General features: G+C 49.9%; 1 protein-coding gene across 1 annotated transcript; it reads left to right on the forward strand.

Moving 5' to 3' along the window:
• Nucleotides 1–10631: 10631 nt before the first annotated feature.
• LOC123187651 (phosphatidylinositol 4-phosphate 5-kinase 6) lies at nt 10632–15381 on the forward strand. The gene is made up of 8 exons (XM_044599571.1): nt 10632–12137; nt 12513–12677; nt 12797–12962; nt 13067–13183; nt 13312–13505; nt 13615–13721; nt 13814–13898; nt 14591–15381. Exons 1-8 carry the CDS (start codon nt 10912–10914, stop codon nt 14877–14879), a joined length of 2349 nt encoding a protein of 782 aa, XP_044455506.1. The 5' UTR covers nt 10632–10911; the 3' UTR covers nt 14880–15381.
• The last annotated feature ends 517 nt before the right edge of the window (nt 15382–15898 follow it).

The following is a 15898-nucleotide window of genomic DNA, read 5'->3' on the forward strand; positions in this document are numbered from 1 at the left end:
AGGTATTATCTGACGATTGGAGTCGTGCGATGCAGCCAGCCATACCTATTCTGCAGAATTGACTTTTTTCCCCTACCAAATAACATGATAAATTTGAGGGAACCTGATATATACTCCCTTTGTACTTCCTCTGTTTTAAATTACTCGTCGCAGAAATGAATGTATCTAGAACTAAAATACATCTAGATACATCCATACCTATGACAAGTAATTCAGAACGGAGGGAGTAGATTTTTATAAAAAGTTTTCTGAGTCCATGACAATGTCAAAGAACATCCTAACGAGTACGGTACGAGCTGTTTACCCAGTTAGCTTTCTTCTAATCCCGACAAGTGGATATAATTTCTCAGTTTGAGAAATAATAGAACCGGCTAAAAAAAGGTTATCAACATGTCACAAATAAAGGTAAAATGTGACATCTATTTTCAGATAAGAAGAGGGTTATCACATTTTCACAATAATAAGTGCGCTTTTTCACATGAAAATGATGCGTCCTTTCCTTTTCCCTCTCATGTCCGATTCAATGTTTTTTTTTCTGCTGCACTTTTTTCTCAGAGGAAGAACGCACGCCACATGTTGGAAGCTAGCTAGGCAGAAGTAGGGAGGATGTCAGCTGGGCCCTGAGCAAAATCCTTAGGTGGGTCCCACAAGAGCAACCAACCAACAGCGGCGACGTCCGCTTAAAGGGTGCTTGGATCCAAGGGACTATTTTTAGTCTGACTAAAAATAGTCTTTTTTAGAGGCTGAAGTTCCAAGCACCCCTGACTAAAGAGAGGCTAGGACTAGTCTTGAGGCTAAAAATTTTTAGTCATAGGAAACCTACTAAATATGTATTAGCCCTCTCTCTCCTCATTTAATTCCTCTCCTTTAACACATGCGAGTTCTGGATTGGAGAGTTTGGAGGATAATAAATGCTCAATAACTTGATTTTAGTCTCTTTAGTATTTGGATCCAAGCATGGGTTAGGCTAGCAAGTTTTAGTCCCACTACTTTTAGTCATGGGACTAAAACGTATCCAAGCATCCTCTTAATCGCTCGTCTTTTCACGGGGATAGGTCAGGCTAGGTAGGGCAAGGGCATCCACAAAATTAAGGAGACGGATGACCCAATCTTGATCGTTAACCTCAAAGTAAAGCGTGATTAAACTGCTAAGACTAGCCACAATGGGAGTAACTTCAGCAGTAACATCGAGTCAAACTCAGCAAGTTTGCTTATGTGGCAATGAGTTGATGAGGAGAGAGGTAGTAGTAGTAACTTAGCTAGTTACCGTAACATCACATGTCCCAATACAATATGAGTCTATAACCTAATAAATAAAGCTATGCATGTTACCACACTTATGTTACTACCCACTATGAGGCCCCTCCCAATGCTCCACCTTGTACAGGTGCTAAGCCTTCCACGTAGGCAAAAAATCTGATGTGGCAGGTTATTTAAGAGGAGAGAGATAAGTGTGGTGACCCCAGGAAGAACCAATGCTAAGCGCGTGAACCTAGGCAAAACATTTAAAGGAAGGAAGCCCACCAATACATGAAGAGCTTTAGTTGCTAAATCATTAAATGAAGCAAGCTTAGCAACCATAAGCTAAGCACCTATGCATTGGGAAGTATAGTTGCTAACCTATTTAATGTGCTTAGCACCTTATCTAAGCACCCATGCATTGGCAGCAGTCTGAAGGTAGTAACATGGTCTAGGAATATGTGTATGTTACTCTTCATTGTGGCTAGTCTAAGGGCATCTCCAACAGTTGTGAGATAGGTGTTGGTAAATTTGCCACCTAGGACATAGTGATGATGTGGCATGTATTAAATGTGGAGAGAGAGCAAAGTTGTATGTAGATTAACCAACAACCTTTGCACAAGCTCCAAGGTGAAATAGAGAGCAACCACATTTATTGTCTCATCATCTATTGGATAGTTTACATGCAACTCATTGGAGTAGTTGTATGATAGCTTATTGATTGATGATATGGACATTTTACCAACAAAACTAACATACAACTTGTTGGAGATGCCCTAACCCCCACAACTTTTCTTTGGCCAAGTGGGCTACGATCGGCATGATGGCCCTAGATGAGCTCTGCTGGCCATTAGCCCGGCCACGTGGGACCCCGCCAGTCACCACGGTGCACGATTGTAACACTCCTTTGTCTATATCACGCGTGATTAAACTAGGCCATAGTTAATTAGGCGACGGTGATGATGGTTGGAAGAAGTTGATGTTAACCGATCCCCAAGTGGGGGGAGATTTCATCACCCTTGGAGAGGAGAAGCAAAAAAAAAGTAAGTAATATCCGTGGTGGGAAGTGGGCGCGTGATGCATGATCTCATGGCGTTCCTTCTGGCCAAGGACCACCGTCTCGTCAAGCGTGGATTTCTCTCCACTCCACTCCATTAGGATAAGCGTTGGACTTTGAGAGTGCTGGAGACGCTCTGGCCTCTGGAGTTGGGTTATGTGATGCCAGTGTCACCACATGCTGCCAATGCCCTGGCGCACCGCGCAAATAGTAGTTCAAGTTGCGCACTAGTCCCGGCCAAAAAGGTCTCGGATTTTGCTCGTGGACGTTAACGTACTCGTCCACCTGATGGACGTAACAGTTGTGCCTTGTGTGTAGCCAGCCAGCGAGCCGTAGTCGACAAGATCCGCGTGCCGCCACTTGTCAACTTGGCCGGAGACGCATGGAGAAACTTTGCGGCAGCAGGTGGTGGTAGCCCGGGCCTGGGAGGAGACGATGCATCGTCGGCGTCGCTGTCCGGCAGTACGTGGCCGGGAGGCCGAGTGGTGGCGCCGTCTCCTGATTAGGCGTGGCGTGGCGGGGGCCGGGCGAAGGGAAAAGGAGAGGAGAGGGGGGAGGCAGGAGGGGGACAGGGGGTGGAGCCCGCGGTGTTGGGCGTGGCGGCGGCAGGGGACACTGCTTGCTGCTGGGCGCCACAACTCGTCGTCGCTCCCTCTCCCGCTGCTGACAACGATCACCCGCGCGCCCATCATCCTGCCTCGCCATCGCGTCCATTCGCCCGTGTACCCCGCCGGTACAGGCGCACAGCGGCCGGGGGCCGGCGAGTTCAATGCGCCCTGGCCGGTGGAGACGTCGCCGGTGTGCGCCCCAATTTGCACCCAAGTTACAAATAGGAGCCAATGTTATTAGGGCCACCTCACCCTTTTGAACTGCCAGTTTACTTTTGATCTTTAGTTAACCTAGCCGTCCGTCACCATGGCACACTCATCCATCATTCGTGCGTGCGTCTAGTCCAGCTTCGATTACACAACGTGAGCCGAGAGTCCTACACTACTTATTCTGACACGCCAAAGCTAGCTGATGCGGGAGCCTGTGGCGACACATGGTCTGTCTCGAAACTCGTCCGGGAAAGCGCTTCACTGTGATCGACCGTGTGCCGTCCTTGCTCCAGATTTATTCACGCTACCTTAGCTAGCTCGCTAGCCGCTGGGTCATGACCAGATCTAGCTACTGCCCACAGCACGTAGCACGCTTTAGAGCCTTCCGCCATTGAAAGCTCCCGCATGCCACTTCCAGTGATATATGCACAGCTATAGACATTCCAGCTGGGATTGACTTTTGCCGGTGCATGGCGATGCATGGCTAGCAAGGGAGTCGAAGAAACGATGTGGAATTATGACAGACACGTACGCCTTCAGTCAGTGTCCTGATCACTGGTCGATGGTGCTGGGAGAATTAGCTGTTCACGTGCGAGCTCGTCATGGCTAATCGGCTATCTTTGCTAGCTCTGGCTTCGGGGCCATGCATGTGCCTAAATTCTGGTAGAGCACAGTGGGCTGTCTATGCACGGTTGGACGCACGCACGTACGCTGTTGTCCTCGGAGCAGTGCATGTGCATGCATGAGTGCCTGCCATCGAGAGGACAATCCTCTGTCATATTACCAACACGTTACACATGCACATGTACTCAGCTGCTGTTTCCTGAAATACAACAACGAAATCCACGAATTAAACATGCATATATACGTACGTAGAACGCCGGCCCTTGGATTCGAATGCTACTAAATCCGACACGAGGGCGAATCAACCTGTGGTTGAGTTGGTTAGGTGGACAGTGGTATCTTCAACCCATCAGGGTTCAAATCCTGGTGCTCGCATTATTCCTGGATTTATTTCAGGATTTTCGGCGATGCGCTTTCAGTGGGAGGAGACGTTCCCGTCGACGACGAGTCGCCTACGGTGACTTCGTAAATCTCAAGATGATATGCCGGCTCAGTCTCTCGAAGGTGCTCATAGGGGTAGGGTGTGCGTGCGTGCGTTCATAGGAATGAGTGTATGCGCGTGTATATGAGCGCTTGTGTCTGTACTGATGCTAAAAAAACCCCGAAGGCGAAGATATGGCAGGAACCACCTGCGAGCGTGTCCCTCCCTTTTCCCATTTGGCCATTTCCCACGTGGCGGCAGGGGTCAGCGAATGATCCTCCACCAAACCAGAGCCTCTCCCGCCCCATCACCGCCAAAAGGCGGTGGGCCAGCGAACCCGAACCACCACCACACCGGGCGCTGCCACGCCGGTCGCGGCGGATCATTGGATCCGTATCGAACCTTCCCGATGTGCCGAGGCAGGCGGACCAGGGCACGCTCCCGGCGACGCCGCTCCTCTCCGGGCACGGGCTCGCGCACGGGGGATCCGCCGATCCGATCGCCCACCACCTGACGACGCACGGGACGTACGTACGTGCCCGCGTCCGGTGCGCGTGGCGCCCAGTTGCGCGTCGCGGTGCGTGGTGACCGTGGCCGGGGCGAGCAACCACGCGATCTGGCACGCACTGTTGCTCCCCTTAATTTCTACACGTTTTCCCTCTTTTCCTCGGTACCGACGTTTTTCCTCTCTCTTTCCGAGTATTTCCCATGGACATTTCCGCCTGCCTTTACTTATACTTTGAGTGGGCCGGGTTCCGATTTTCCGAGTCATCATTGGTGCCGAGACAAGGCCCACTGTAGACCGCGGCACATCGTAGCGATCCACTATAGCCATCGGCACGGAGATTTGGTGGTAATACGTCCTGCTGCCCGGGAAAACAACAAGTGAGCTGCCACCCGGATAAGATAAAATCATCGCCCCCCGGCCTGATGCATATATGCCACTGGGATCTCTGATGAAGATCCTTAGCACGACGCGTCTCTATTATTACGGCCTTTTTCTGGTACGGCGATCTCTGCCATTTGCGCCAGGATCTTCCTCGCAAACAGAGTTAGACATGAGGATATCCTTATTACCGTGACGTTTTTTGCATTGGCATTGGGTTCACTTAGACACACGTACCGTCTTCCACAAAGGAAAAAAAAGCCGCCTTAATTGAACGTGGAGTTTTTGCACGAAAAAAAACCCACGCCTTAATGAGGATATGCTTCACTAAAAAAAAAGATAAGATATGCATACTCCACCACTTTTCATAAGGTGTACTAAATATTAGTCTTTCTAGAGATTTCAACATGGACTACATACATATGTATATGGCGTAGTTTAGAGTGCAGATTTACTTACTTTGCACCGTATGTAGTCCATATTGGCCAATCTCTAAAAGTCTTGTATTTAGGAACGGAGAGATTATTAGTTTTTTCAAAGTCAAACATTTATATTTTTAGCTAAAATTAAACAAAATCTACCAATATGTACAATGCTAAATGAATAGTGCAAAAACATATTTCATGATGAATCTAATAATACTAATTTGGTGTTGTAGATGTCGATTGCTTTTCTATAAACCAAGAGTGTTGCTACACGGACAATGAAGCACACGATTTTTGCATGATAGCCTATAGGCACCGTTGATTTTTTATAAAGGGGATATATTAATATCGTACAGATACCAATTACACCCAGCCTCTGCACCAACAAGACACCTAAATACATCCAGGATGCACACAACCAAAAGAGAAAATAATAAGAGAAAAAAAGACCCCGCCACGATGGTCAATCACCTGCAACAGCAGCACTCTAACCATCGCGAAAGACAACATCCGGACTATAAAGGAGGGTCTGCAAAGGCAACACCTCCAAAAAGAAAACAATGCACAAGCGTTGCCGTCGCACGATCAATGGTCTTAGGTTTTCACCCGAGAGAAGACCACCTTTCCAAATCTAACGCCCGAGTTGGAAATTTATGGTATCACGAGGTTGACAATTTCGTTTAGCAAGCAAGCCAGTTTCTTTTGCCATGTTTTGTTTTTTGTCAGGAGTTGCTATGCTTGTTGAATAAAACTGTCGTCCTTGTGAGAACATAAATTGCCATATAAAGCATTTGATTTGCCATCCTACAAAAAAACACAAGATCTTAGATTTTTAACATTTTCTTTTTTTTGCGCCAACTACGAGAACGCAAGACATTGTACAAAACTTAAAATCCCCACATAATATCAAGTCACCTACATGTGTGACTTTTTGTTATAAGATTGTACTTTTTCTAAGCCTTTCTGCTTGAGCCCGTAGCATTTGCTAGCACCCTCACTTAGAAGTTGCCATTCCACATGGATCGTTAAGTTAATTGTAATTTGGTTCCAACATATAATTTTAACAGATCAACGACGACGAGTGTGGCTTCAGCGCGCTGGTCCTTTGGGACATGTGCACGAAGTCATACCGAGTGTCATCGACAATGTCAAGCCGGTTCCGGTAGGGGAGCGGGGACAACAACTCATTCTAGCTGCAGTAGTGGTCGTTCAATGGTCCCAGAACTTTCATAATAGACCTGATTCTTTCAACAAAAAGAAGAAGGGCGATGAATATCTCCCCTGGGTTTGGAAATCTGCCTACATCAATCCTATAAATTGTCGAAAACCATGGTAACAAAGTCAATGCATTGTATTTTATGAACATACACTGGCAATCCACAGATGTTTCTTTTAAAAGTTGGCGACCCCTCCAATTTCTCCAATTGGAACCACTTTTTTTTTTGAAAGTTATTATAATTGGTTCAATGTATGTCACATTCTTTTGACAGATATATACAGTGGACCTGGCCCATTAAAATACGGTCAATGCATTTTTTTTGATAAAACATACTAGTACTACTGTATTTATCCCTCTTTTCTGTCGGCTGAATATTCATCCCTTTCGATAGGTCGTGGTGTGGCAGAACGGGTCAGTCGTCGATCTGCAGCGACGTGCACTCAATTTCATGTACATTTTGGGTGTTTTTTCCTCTCTCCCTCTCCGGCAGACACGTCCCGGTCCCGTTCCTCCATTTACTCCCTTTTTTTTTGCACTGTTTTTGTTTTTGTTTCGAGAAAGGCTCTGTGCACAATGCGCGTGACAAAAACCCAAACCCTTGGCAGGTCTCCAATATATATAATTCCATTGATTGTTGGCACAGCGCGGGGTGCGCAACAAGAAGAGAACTGCATTGGCCCGGCCCCTCCAGCCAAGCCGATTGGACCGGAACTGGATTAGTATATAGTATATCCGGACAGCTGAACGACGGACACGGAGCAAGAACCAGCGCTGCATGCAGCTGCGAATGCGGCAACAATGCCGCACTTGACCTCACAATACTACGTCCAGCACTATTTTTTGGGCCCTCGAGCATCCGTCTCCTCGCACGCTGGAACGGCCATTGCACATGTGATTAATTAGACGTGGGCGTTGGCTCACGGCGAATGAACTGGTCGGGCTCCTGCGCCGACCGGCCAAGAGGAACCAACGGTGGTCTCCCTAAGAAATGGACGATGCTTGCACGCACGACGCCATGGTTAGAGCATTACTAGTAGAACCCTCAAACCCTCACTAACGTTTTAAGGATCCAAAAATGATTTTTTTGTGCATTTTTACGGGTTGAAAAACAGGGGCAAAGATTAGAACCCTCAAACCCAACCCTTATAACGAAATATTCCCCATGAACGACGTTGTCGTTGCGCGCGGGAGGTCGACGGGGCGGCCGCCGGCGACGTGGGCGACTAGCAGCGGGGGTCGCGGGCGTGGACGCGGGAGTTGGGAGGATTTTTCCCTCCCGCGCGAGTATAACCGCCAAATGAGGGTTGGGGTAGGTTTTGCTCCCCAACCCTTACTTTTGAGGATTGGGAGAGGGTTTAAGGGTTGGACTTTTAAAAAAATTTAAGGGTTTGAGGGTTAAGGGTTCTAGTCTACGACTTTTTTCCGACGAAAACTGTAAAAAAACAGTCATTTTCAGGGATTTGAGGGTTTAAGGGCTCTACTAGTAATGCTCTTATGCCATCTTTTATTCCCGGGGCGGGGCGGTGCGGCGCAGGGCATGAGAAACTACAAGGTAAGGGCATCTCCAGCCGCGCCCCCAGGAAGGCCTCCCCAGGCAATTTTTTTGCGCCGGCGCCGAAAAATCGGCCCAGTCGCGCCCCAGGAGCCCGATTTTCGCCGGCTTGGGCCGAAAACAGCGCCGGCGGACCCAGGCCGAACCCGGCGCGCTGGGGGGCGCTCGGGGGCGCCGGGGCGAACTGTTTTGGCGCGAAACAGCCGCGGGCCCGCCGCGTCAGGGACACGGCTCTCTTCTCGCCCCTTCGTTGTCCTCATCGCCTCGTTTCCCGTGGCGAATCAATGCCAAAGCTGCCGCGCTGCCGCGCCGGTCTGCCTGCGCCATTGATGCCTCACGAGCCCAAGCCGGAGCCCGGCGTACGAGGAGATAGCCCGGCGTGGCTTCTCTGACGAGGACGCCCTGCGGTGGGCGCGGGACGACTACCTCCGCGACGAGATGGTCTGGCAGCGCCGGGCCTTGGAGAAGATCGCCGCCCGCAAGCGTGGGCGCGAGGACGAGCACGACGTCGTGGTCCTCGACAGCGACGACGACGACGACGCCCCCGGACCGTCCAGCCCGCCGCGCCAACCGGGGGAGGGATGCAGTAGGGACGGCGGAGGCGTCGGCGAGGGCGATGACGACGGCGGTGACTACACGCGGTTCTACAGCCTCCTCGGCATGTAGAACCGCGTGGCCGGGCGGTGAGGCGGGCGGCGAGGGAGACGGCAGGGGTAGCCCGCGGTAGTTTTTCCTTTTTTTGTAAAATATGTTTAAATTTGAACGAAGTCGAACGTGTTTGCGTTGTGTTTGCGTCGAATTTAAATATTTTAAAAACCCGTGAGGGGCCGTGACTGGGGGGCATCACGCCTCAGTGTGTGGTTTAGCGCCGGTGCATTCTCAGGGGGCGATTTTTTGCCCCTCCTAAAAAGCCAACGGCTGGAGATGCCCTAAACACCATCGTTTGTTAGGTTTGCCGGCGCACTTTTGGTGGTTCGAGCTCGACGATGCTGCCGGTAGCATCAGAATTTCTTCAGAAAAAATAGGTTGGAATGGCAGAAGGCCAGTCTACTGCCGAGATGAAGAAAAGTACTTATTACCAGGTCGTTTTCGTCCTCTAACTTTCTTGGGGAGCTGGATCAATCCCGTTAATTAACGTGGCCATGTTTCATGGGTTCTGGTTGATGCTTTCTGCAACCAGATCCAGGCCGCTTCACTAACTGATGAGCATTGCCATTGATCTCCAACGTACGGTAGCACTCTACTCCCAGGACTTTGGTTGGCATCCTATGCTACGATCCTAAAGTCAGCTCCATCTTACTAACACACATCGCCTTCTTTAAATACCGAAGCAGGAGTACACATACTACTAGTACATGCGTCGCATGACAGTGGAACAACCACCGGCAGGAGCAGGACCAGTTCTGCCGCTCTCAACTCAAAAGAGAAGATGGCCTGCATGTCCTGCTGATCCGCTCCCTTTTTCTCCCTCTCACATCCCAAACCGAGCCTCACACAAAGTGCTTGGCTTCACCTTCCAAGAAGCGAGATCGGGCTACGTGGTTTCAATTAATCCTAAACATGCTATAATTAGCAGCACCTGAACGCACCAGCTATTGAGCTAGCCTTAGGCTGGTCCTGCAGGTACGCTAGGCGCAGACACAAGGCACCATGCCACGCACCGCCCACGGTCACGCACCACAAACGGAGGCTGCAAGAGGTTGGATTGTCAAGCAAAATGACATTCCCTCTACCTTTTTTTCTTGGAAAATTTGATTAATCCACATCAAACTGGTTCGCGTTGCACTGTTGTGCGGGCACGTCATCATGCGAATGCGTCGTGGGTTTGCTGCTGCTGCTGATGGATATGGCTTGCTACTGTGCAGTGGAAACCTAGGAGAAAGACAGACAGGCTTGGACGGGAGGCTCATGGGCAGACAAGCCCCTAAATTAAGCCACGGATTGATTGATTAGTTGGCTACTGGTAGTACTACTACTACCACCCTTGTGCTAACCAGAGGTTAGCTTAGCTTATTAGGGACAGCACTAGAACCCACGCATTAACCTAGCTAGATACTAGTAGGCTAGACAGAGGAACAAGACAAGCACCCGCACTAACCACCACAATAACCACCACCAAGACGACCCTGTCAGTAAACGCAAGCATCAACCTTTTGCCTTTGTTTCTAAGTCCGGTTGCTAAGCTTATTCTGTAATGTGTTGAATTTTGACAAATTCCTCCAAATCTGGCTTTCAGAATGAGAATCACGGGGGCCATGGGATGGGAGTAGTACCAAGTTTCTTGATGAAAAAGGGCAGATAAAACAGCAGAGGAAAACAAAGCGGAAAGACAGACAGACACCCCCTCCAGGCCTCCACCTCCCCTCCCCTGTCTTCTTCCACCCCCCAACCCCGTCTCCTCGCCCCCCTCTCCCAAAGCGCATTTCTTTCTTTCCCTCGCCCCTCTCGCTCTCGCTCTCGCTTGCGTGTGTGTGTGTGTCTCCATTAACTCCCCGCCATTACCCGCCTCACGCCCCCCAGCAATGCCGCCGTGGAGCGTGCGCGCGCGCGGCCGCTGAAGGTGCTAGCTGGATCCACCGCCAGGCGGAGCAAAGCTCGAGCGGCGGCGGCGGCGGCGGGACGGGGGGAAGAAGGGGAGACGGGTGTGGCCGGGAGAGGCGGGCGCGCCCAATGCACGAGCACACCCTGGCCAGGGCGTGGGAGGCGACGGTGCGCAAGGTGCAGCAGCATCCGCAGCCCGGGGGCAGGCGCCGGGTCGCCCCCATGCTGCCCGCCGACGACTCCGAGACGGCCTCCTCCTCGGCCTCCTCCTCCGCGGGCGTCGACGATGCCGACCGCCATCACCGCGACATCCAGGAGGAGTACGTCGAGCGGGGCCTCCCCAACGGGGACTTCTACACGGGCCAGTGGCGGGCCGGCGCGCCGCACGGCGCCGGCAAGTACCTGTGGACGGACGGCTGCATGTACGAGGGGGAGTGGCGGCACGGCAAGGCCACGGGCCGGGGCAAGTTCTCCTGGCCCTCCGGCGCCACCTACGAGGGCGACTTCAAGGACGGCTTCATGGACGGCGACGGCACCTACACCGGCGCCGCCGGGGACACCTACAAGGGGGCCTGGTCCATGAACCTCAAGCACGGCCACGGCAGGAAGAGCTACGCCAACGGCGACCAGTACGACGGCGACTGGCGCTCGGGGCTGCAGGACGGCGCCGGCCGCTACATCTGGCGCAACGGGACCGAGTACGCCGGGGAGTGGCGGGCCGGCCTCATCCACGGCCGCGGCGAGCTCGCCTGGGCCAACGGCAACCGCTACGACGGCGGCTGGGAGGACGGCTGCCCGCGCGGCCAGGGCACCTTCCGATGGGCCGACGGCAGCGTCTACGTCGGCTTCTGGACGCGCGACGGCCCCGGCGGCATTGTCCAGCAGAAGGGCGTCTACTACCCGTCCCCGGCGGCGTCGTCCCCGACGGCGCGCGACCCCCGCGACGTCTTCGACAGGGAGTTGCCGGGCTTCATGGGCGGCGGCGCCACCGAGTCCATGCCGCTGCACAGGCCGCTCAACAGCTCGGGCAACCGGACGGCCAATGGCCGGGCGAGCTCCGTGTCCGGGATGAGCAATTGCTCCGGCGGCGACCGCAAGTACGACAAGATTTGCATCTGGGAGTCGGACGGCGACATCACCTGCGACATTGTGGACGGGGCCGCCCTGGTGGACGACGCGCGGAGGAGCGTGAGGACGGAGGACGGCGCGGAGGGCGGGGCGCTTCTGCCGCCGCCGTCCCCGGCGCCGCGCATCGCCAAGTGGGTGTCCCCGCGGCAGGCCAAGCAGCAGGGGGAGACCATCGTCAAGGGGCACAAGCACTACGAGCTCATGCTCAACCTGCAGCTCGGGATCAGGTGGGTTGCTCTGTCCATCTCCCTCCATTAGCGACTCTGAATTATGCAGATTTTGGAGCCTTGGCTCTGGAATTTGATCAACCGGAGAGATTTACATTTGCTTTCAGCACCTTTGCCGATTTATTTACAAGTCTGAATTAGGGGATACCAGTGCTACCCTGTCAGTGGTGAATTAGTACTAAAGGGTTTGCTTCGAATCATGCAATCGTTAGGAAATGAAAAGAATTGTGGGTTTGGCCAATCCGATTTCGATACATGGCCAAGGCTTTTCTACCGTGTGGATTCTCGATCAACATGACAGCCATTAGTCATTTTTCAATCCATGATAGTTAAGTTTATCTTTATCTCTGCCCTAACAATGATGTGTTGCCACAGGCATGCAGTTGGGAAGCAAGGCCCGGTTACGCTTGAGCTCAAATCATCGGCATTCGATCCCAAGGAAAAAGTGTGGACAAAGTTCCCTCAGGAAGGCTCGAAACACACTCCACGGCACAATTCCTGCGACTTCAGATGGAAGGATTACTGCCCACAGGTGTTCCGGTTGGTCATCACTCACCACCCCCCATTTCAAAGCTACATATATGATGAATTGATGATGTACCTGCCTTCTGGTCTCATTATGCTGATCAACATACCATTTGTTCTGAACCGAATCGCAGGACATTGCGCAAGCTGTTCAAGGTGGATGCTGCTGACTACATGTTGTCCCTCTGTGGAAGCGAGGCTCTCCGGGAGCTCTCGTCTCCGGGTAAGAGCGGAAGCTTCTTCTACCTGACAAACGACGACCGGTACATGATAAAGACAATGAAGAAATCTGAAGTGAAGGTTTGTTCTTTGTGGTGCCCTCTGTCTCTAGGCTTTCTAAGCTTCATCATAAATAATTCCAGAAGTTTTGTGCTGAACGCAAGAAATACTTGTTAACGTTACAGATGCTTTTGAAGATGCTTCCAGCTTACTACAATCATGTCCGTGCGTTCGAGGATACTCTAGTGACCAAATTTTTCGGCCTACATTGTGTTAAGTTAGCTGGCGCAAACCAGAAGAAGGTTAGTGATGAATGCAACTTTATATTTCTTCTCCATACTTGGCACCATCTGTTTTGTATGATTTGTATTCATTATGGCCAATGTTCAAAACTTGCACCCTAACTGTTTGCTGTTGCACTACTACCCAGGTTCGCTTTGTCATAATGGGGAATCTATTCTGCTCTCATAATTCTATCCACAGGCGTTTTGATCTGAAAGGCTCGTCTCTTGGCCGCACGACTGACAAGCCACAAACTGAAATTGACCAGTATACAACTCTGAAAGACCTTGATCTAAACTTCATATTTAGATTAAAGAAGCAATGGTTTCAAGAGTTCCAAAGGTGCAACCATTCTCTTTTCATATTCTAGTTTGTGTTTGAGTGTATTACTAGTAACAATTTGTGCATTTAGTCCATAATGCTAATAAATAACTTAACTGTATCCAAGCAGGCAAGTGGACAGGGATTGTGATTTCCTTGAGCAAGAGAAGATTATGGATTACAGTCTCCTGGTGGGGGTACATTTTAGGCATAATGGAGAGAAGCTTCTGACTGAAGGTTGGTTGGATAACCCATAACACATTTGCAAACTTATCAAAGTACAATCAGTTGGTTGTTTATACCTTACAATGTGCACTGTTTGATTAAAGGTTCCATGGACAATGATACCAACACAGTATCAACACTTCGGCTTTCAAGAGGATACACAGATCAATTTCTTGCTGATCCAAATGGGTAAGCTAGATATTTTACCACCCTAATCTGTTATACCATGTACTTACGTCGTAGTGGAATGCAATTTTGTTTCAAATAATCAAACTTCTGTATATCTCTGTGTTTGATCCTTGTGTCGTAATTGGTATTAGGTAGGCTTCATACCTTCAAATTATCAAATATCGCTAGGTTCGAGCCATTTTTCATGGGGTCCCTTTGCTTATATATGCCGGAAATTTGTCAGTGGTTTTTTGCTCAAGGAAATTTGGTACTTCTCTTTCTAAAGCAGCATTTTAATTCTAATGAGAACACATCGTGTATGTGGTGAGCAATCAAAACTTGATGAGTCAACTGGACCTTTAATTATAAATTTTAATAATCAGCATAATCTTAACAACTGAAATGAAATAATTAGAAATGATATTGATGTGATCATTCTTCTGTGACCTATTCAATTTCAAAATCTAGATTGTGTGCCCACCATGGCTTCTTTCTCCACCTACACCCTAGCTGTTCTTACCTTTCCATTCATATTTTTTAAGCTGTCTTTGATACGTTTTTATGTGCTGTCAACTAGCTGAACAGTAGGTTGTAAATATCCGCAAAACTAAAATTTCAAGACAGGGCTACAGATTTTTGTCTTTGTAAAATCCTGATTTACGCTGTTTCGGCATTTACTTGAGATATTCATCTGAGTATTTGTGAATAAACAGGCTGTCTAAAATCAAACTCGGGACAAGTATGCCTGCAAGAGCAGAACTGACTGCTAGGAAGAACGACTGCGAGCCGCAGCTCATTGGAGAGCCAACCGGGGAATACTACGATGTTATACTGTATTTTGGGATCATAGACATACTTCAAGATTATGACATCAGCAAAAGGCTTGAGCACGCGTACAAATCTTTCCAGTACGACCCGACCTCGATATCGGCAGTGGATCCAAGGCAGTACTCGAGACGTTTTAAGGATTTCATATACAAAGCATTTCAAGAGGACAGCTGAAAAGATCGTGAAGCTTGACAGCGAAGCCGCCCCCCGATGCAGATGAAGTTTGAGATGTCAATGGAAGAAAGCTCAGCCTCTGCACAGCGAAGTGGGGTGCCCGAACTTGTAAGCCGTCGATTTTTTGGTACAAGGATGGGGTGAGTGCAGCTTCAGTGCAAGCCTTCTGGATATGGCAGAGTTGCTCCAGAAATGGCCCGGCTCTCGCGTAAATATAAATACTAGTTACATTAATATTAATACATACAACACATAGGGCTCACTGATATTTGTAGGGTAGGAGATGGAGTTGGAGATGTTAACTTAGCGATTCAAGTTAAAGATAGGAGAGGTGTAACCAAGCGCGCAAGCCGGCCCGGGAGTTGTAAATGTTTCTTCTTTTTTTCACCTGATGATGAGGGTAGCAGCATGTGTTAGGTTTTTTGTGGGGTAAAAATTTGTTGATTCATGACTACGCTTGTGGACATACATGCCCATGGGAGGAACATGCTTGGATTTCTTCTGTCTGCACATTGTACATTGTTTTCCGTCTGGGACCTGGCATTGCGGGCATAGAGAGAGCAGTAGTGATGCCTCAGTTTTGTTCCCGGGCTGAAATGATCGTGTCTTGGGCATTTGCCAAGTCCCAATGAATGATGCTGCACCCAAATGGGTCCAGGCCAACTGAACCTCACCTCACCTCAGTAGTGGCAGCTGAGGCATCAGCATTTTGTGTGCTCCGTCGGGGTCAGCCTGTGATGATGGCTTGTCTGCAATCAGCAAAAGTCGCGGGAAATTGGGTGTAATGTTTGCACCTGTTGTGCAACTTGCTCCCCTCCCCTGCCATGAGAGGGGCAGATTCATCGGCTAGCTTAGGTTGGTGCTTGTTCGAGTTTAACCTGACTGAATCAGATCAATCTAAATTGGATGCACTAACTAGAAGGAACTGCAACAGTATGTCTGATAACAACATCACATGTATCCATCAATCTAAATCAGATCCAGGATACTGTTTCCAGCACAGCTTAATTGTGGATGCT

This window comes from Triticum aestivum, chromosome 2A (assembly GCF_018294505.1).
Source record: "Triticum aestivum cultivar Chinese Spring chromosome 2A, IWGSC CS RefSeq v2.1, whole genome shotgun sequence".
Taxonomy (NCBI): Eukaryota; Viridiplantae; Streptophyta; class Magnoliopsida; order Poales; family Poaceae; genus Triticum; species Triticum aestivum.

Excerpts from the sequence above, each read along its gene's own strand:
- LOC123187651 (XM_044599571.1), top strand. The coding sequence starts at position 10,912 with ATGCACGAGCACACCCTGGCCAGGGCGTGGGAGGCGACGGTGCGCAAG. Across the intron at positions 12,678-12,796 it reads TACTGCCCACAGGTGTTCCG|GACATTGCGCAAGCTGTTCA; the intron begins GTTGGTCATCAC and ends ACCGAATCGCAG. Across the intron at positions 13,899-14,590 it reads TTTCTTGCTGATCCAAATGG|GCTGTCTAAAATCAAACTCG; the intron begins GTAAGCTAGATA and ends GTGAATAAACAG.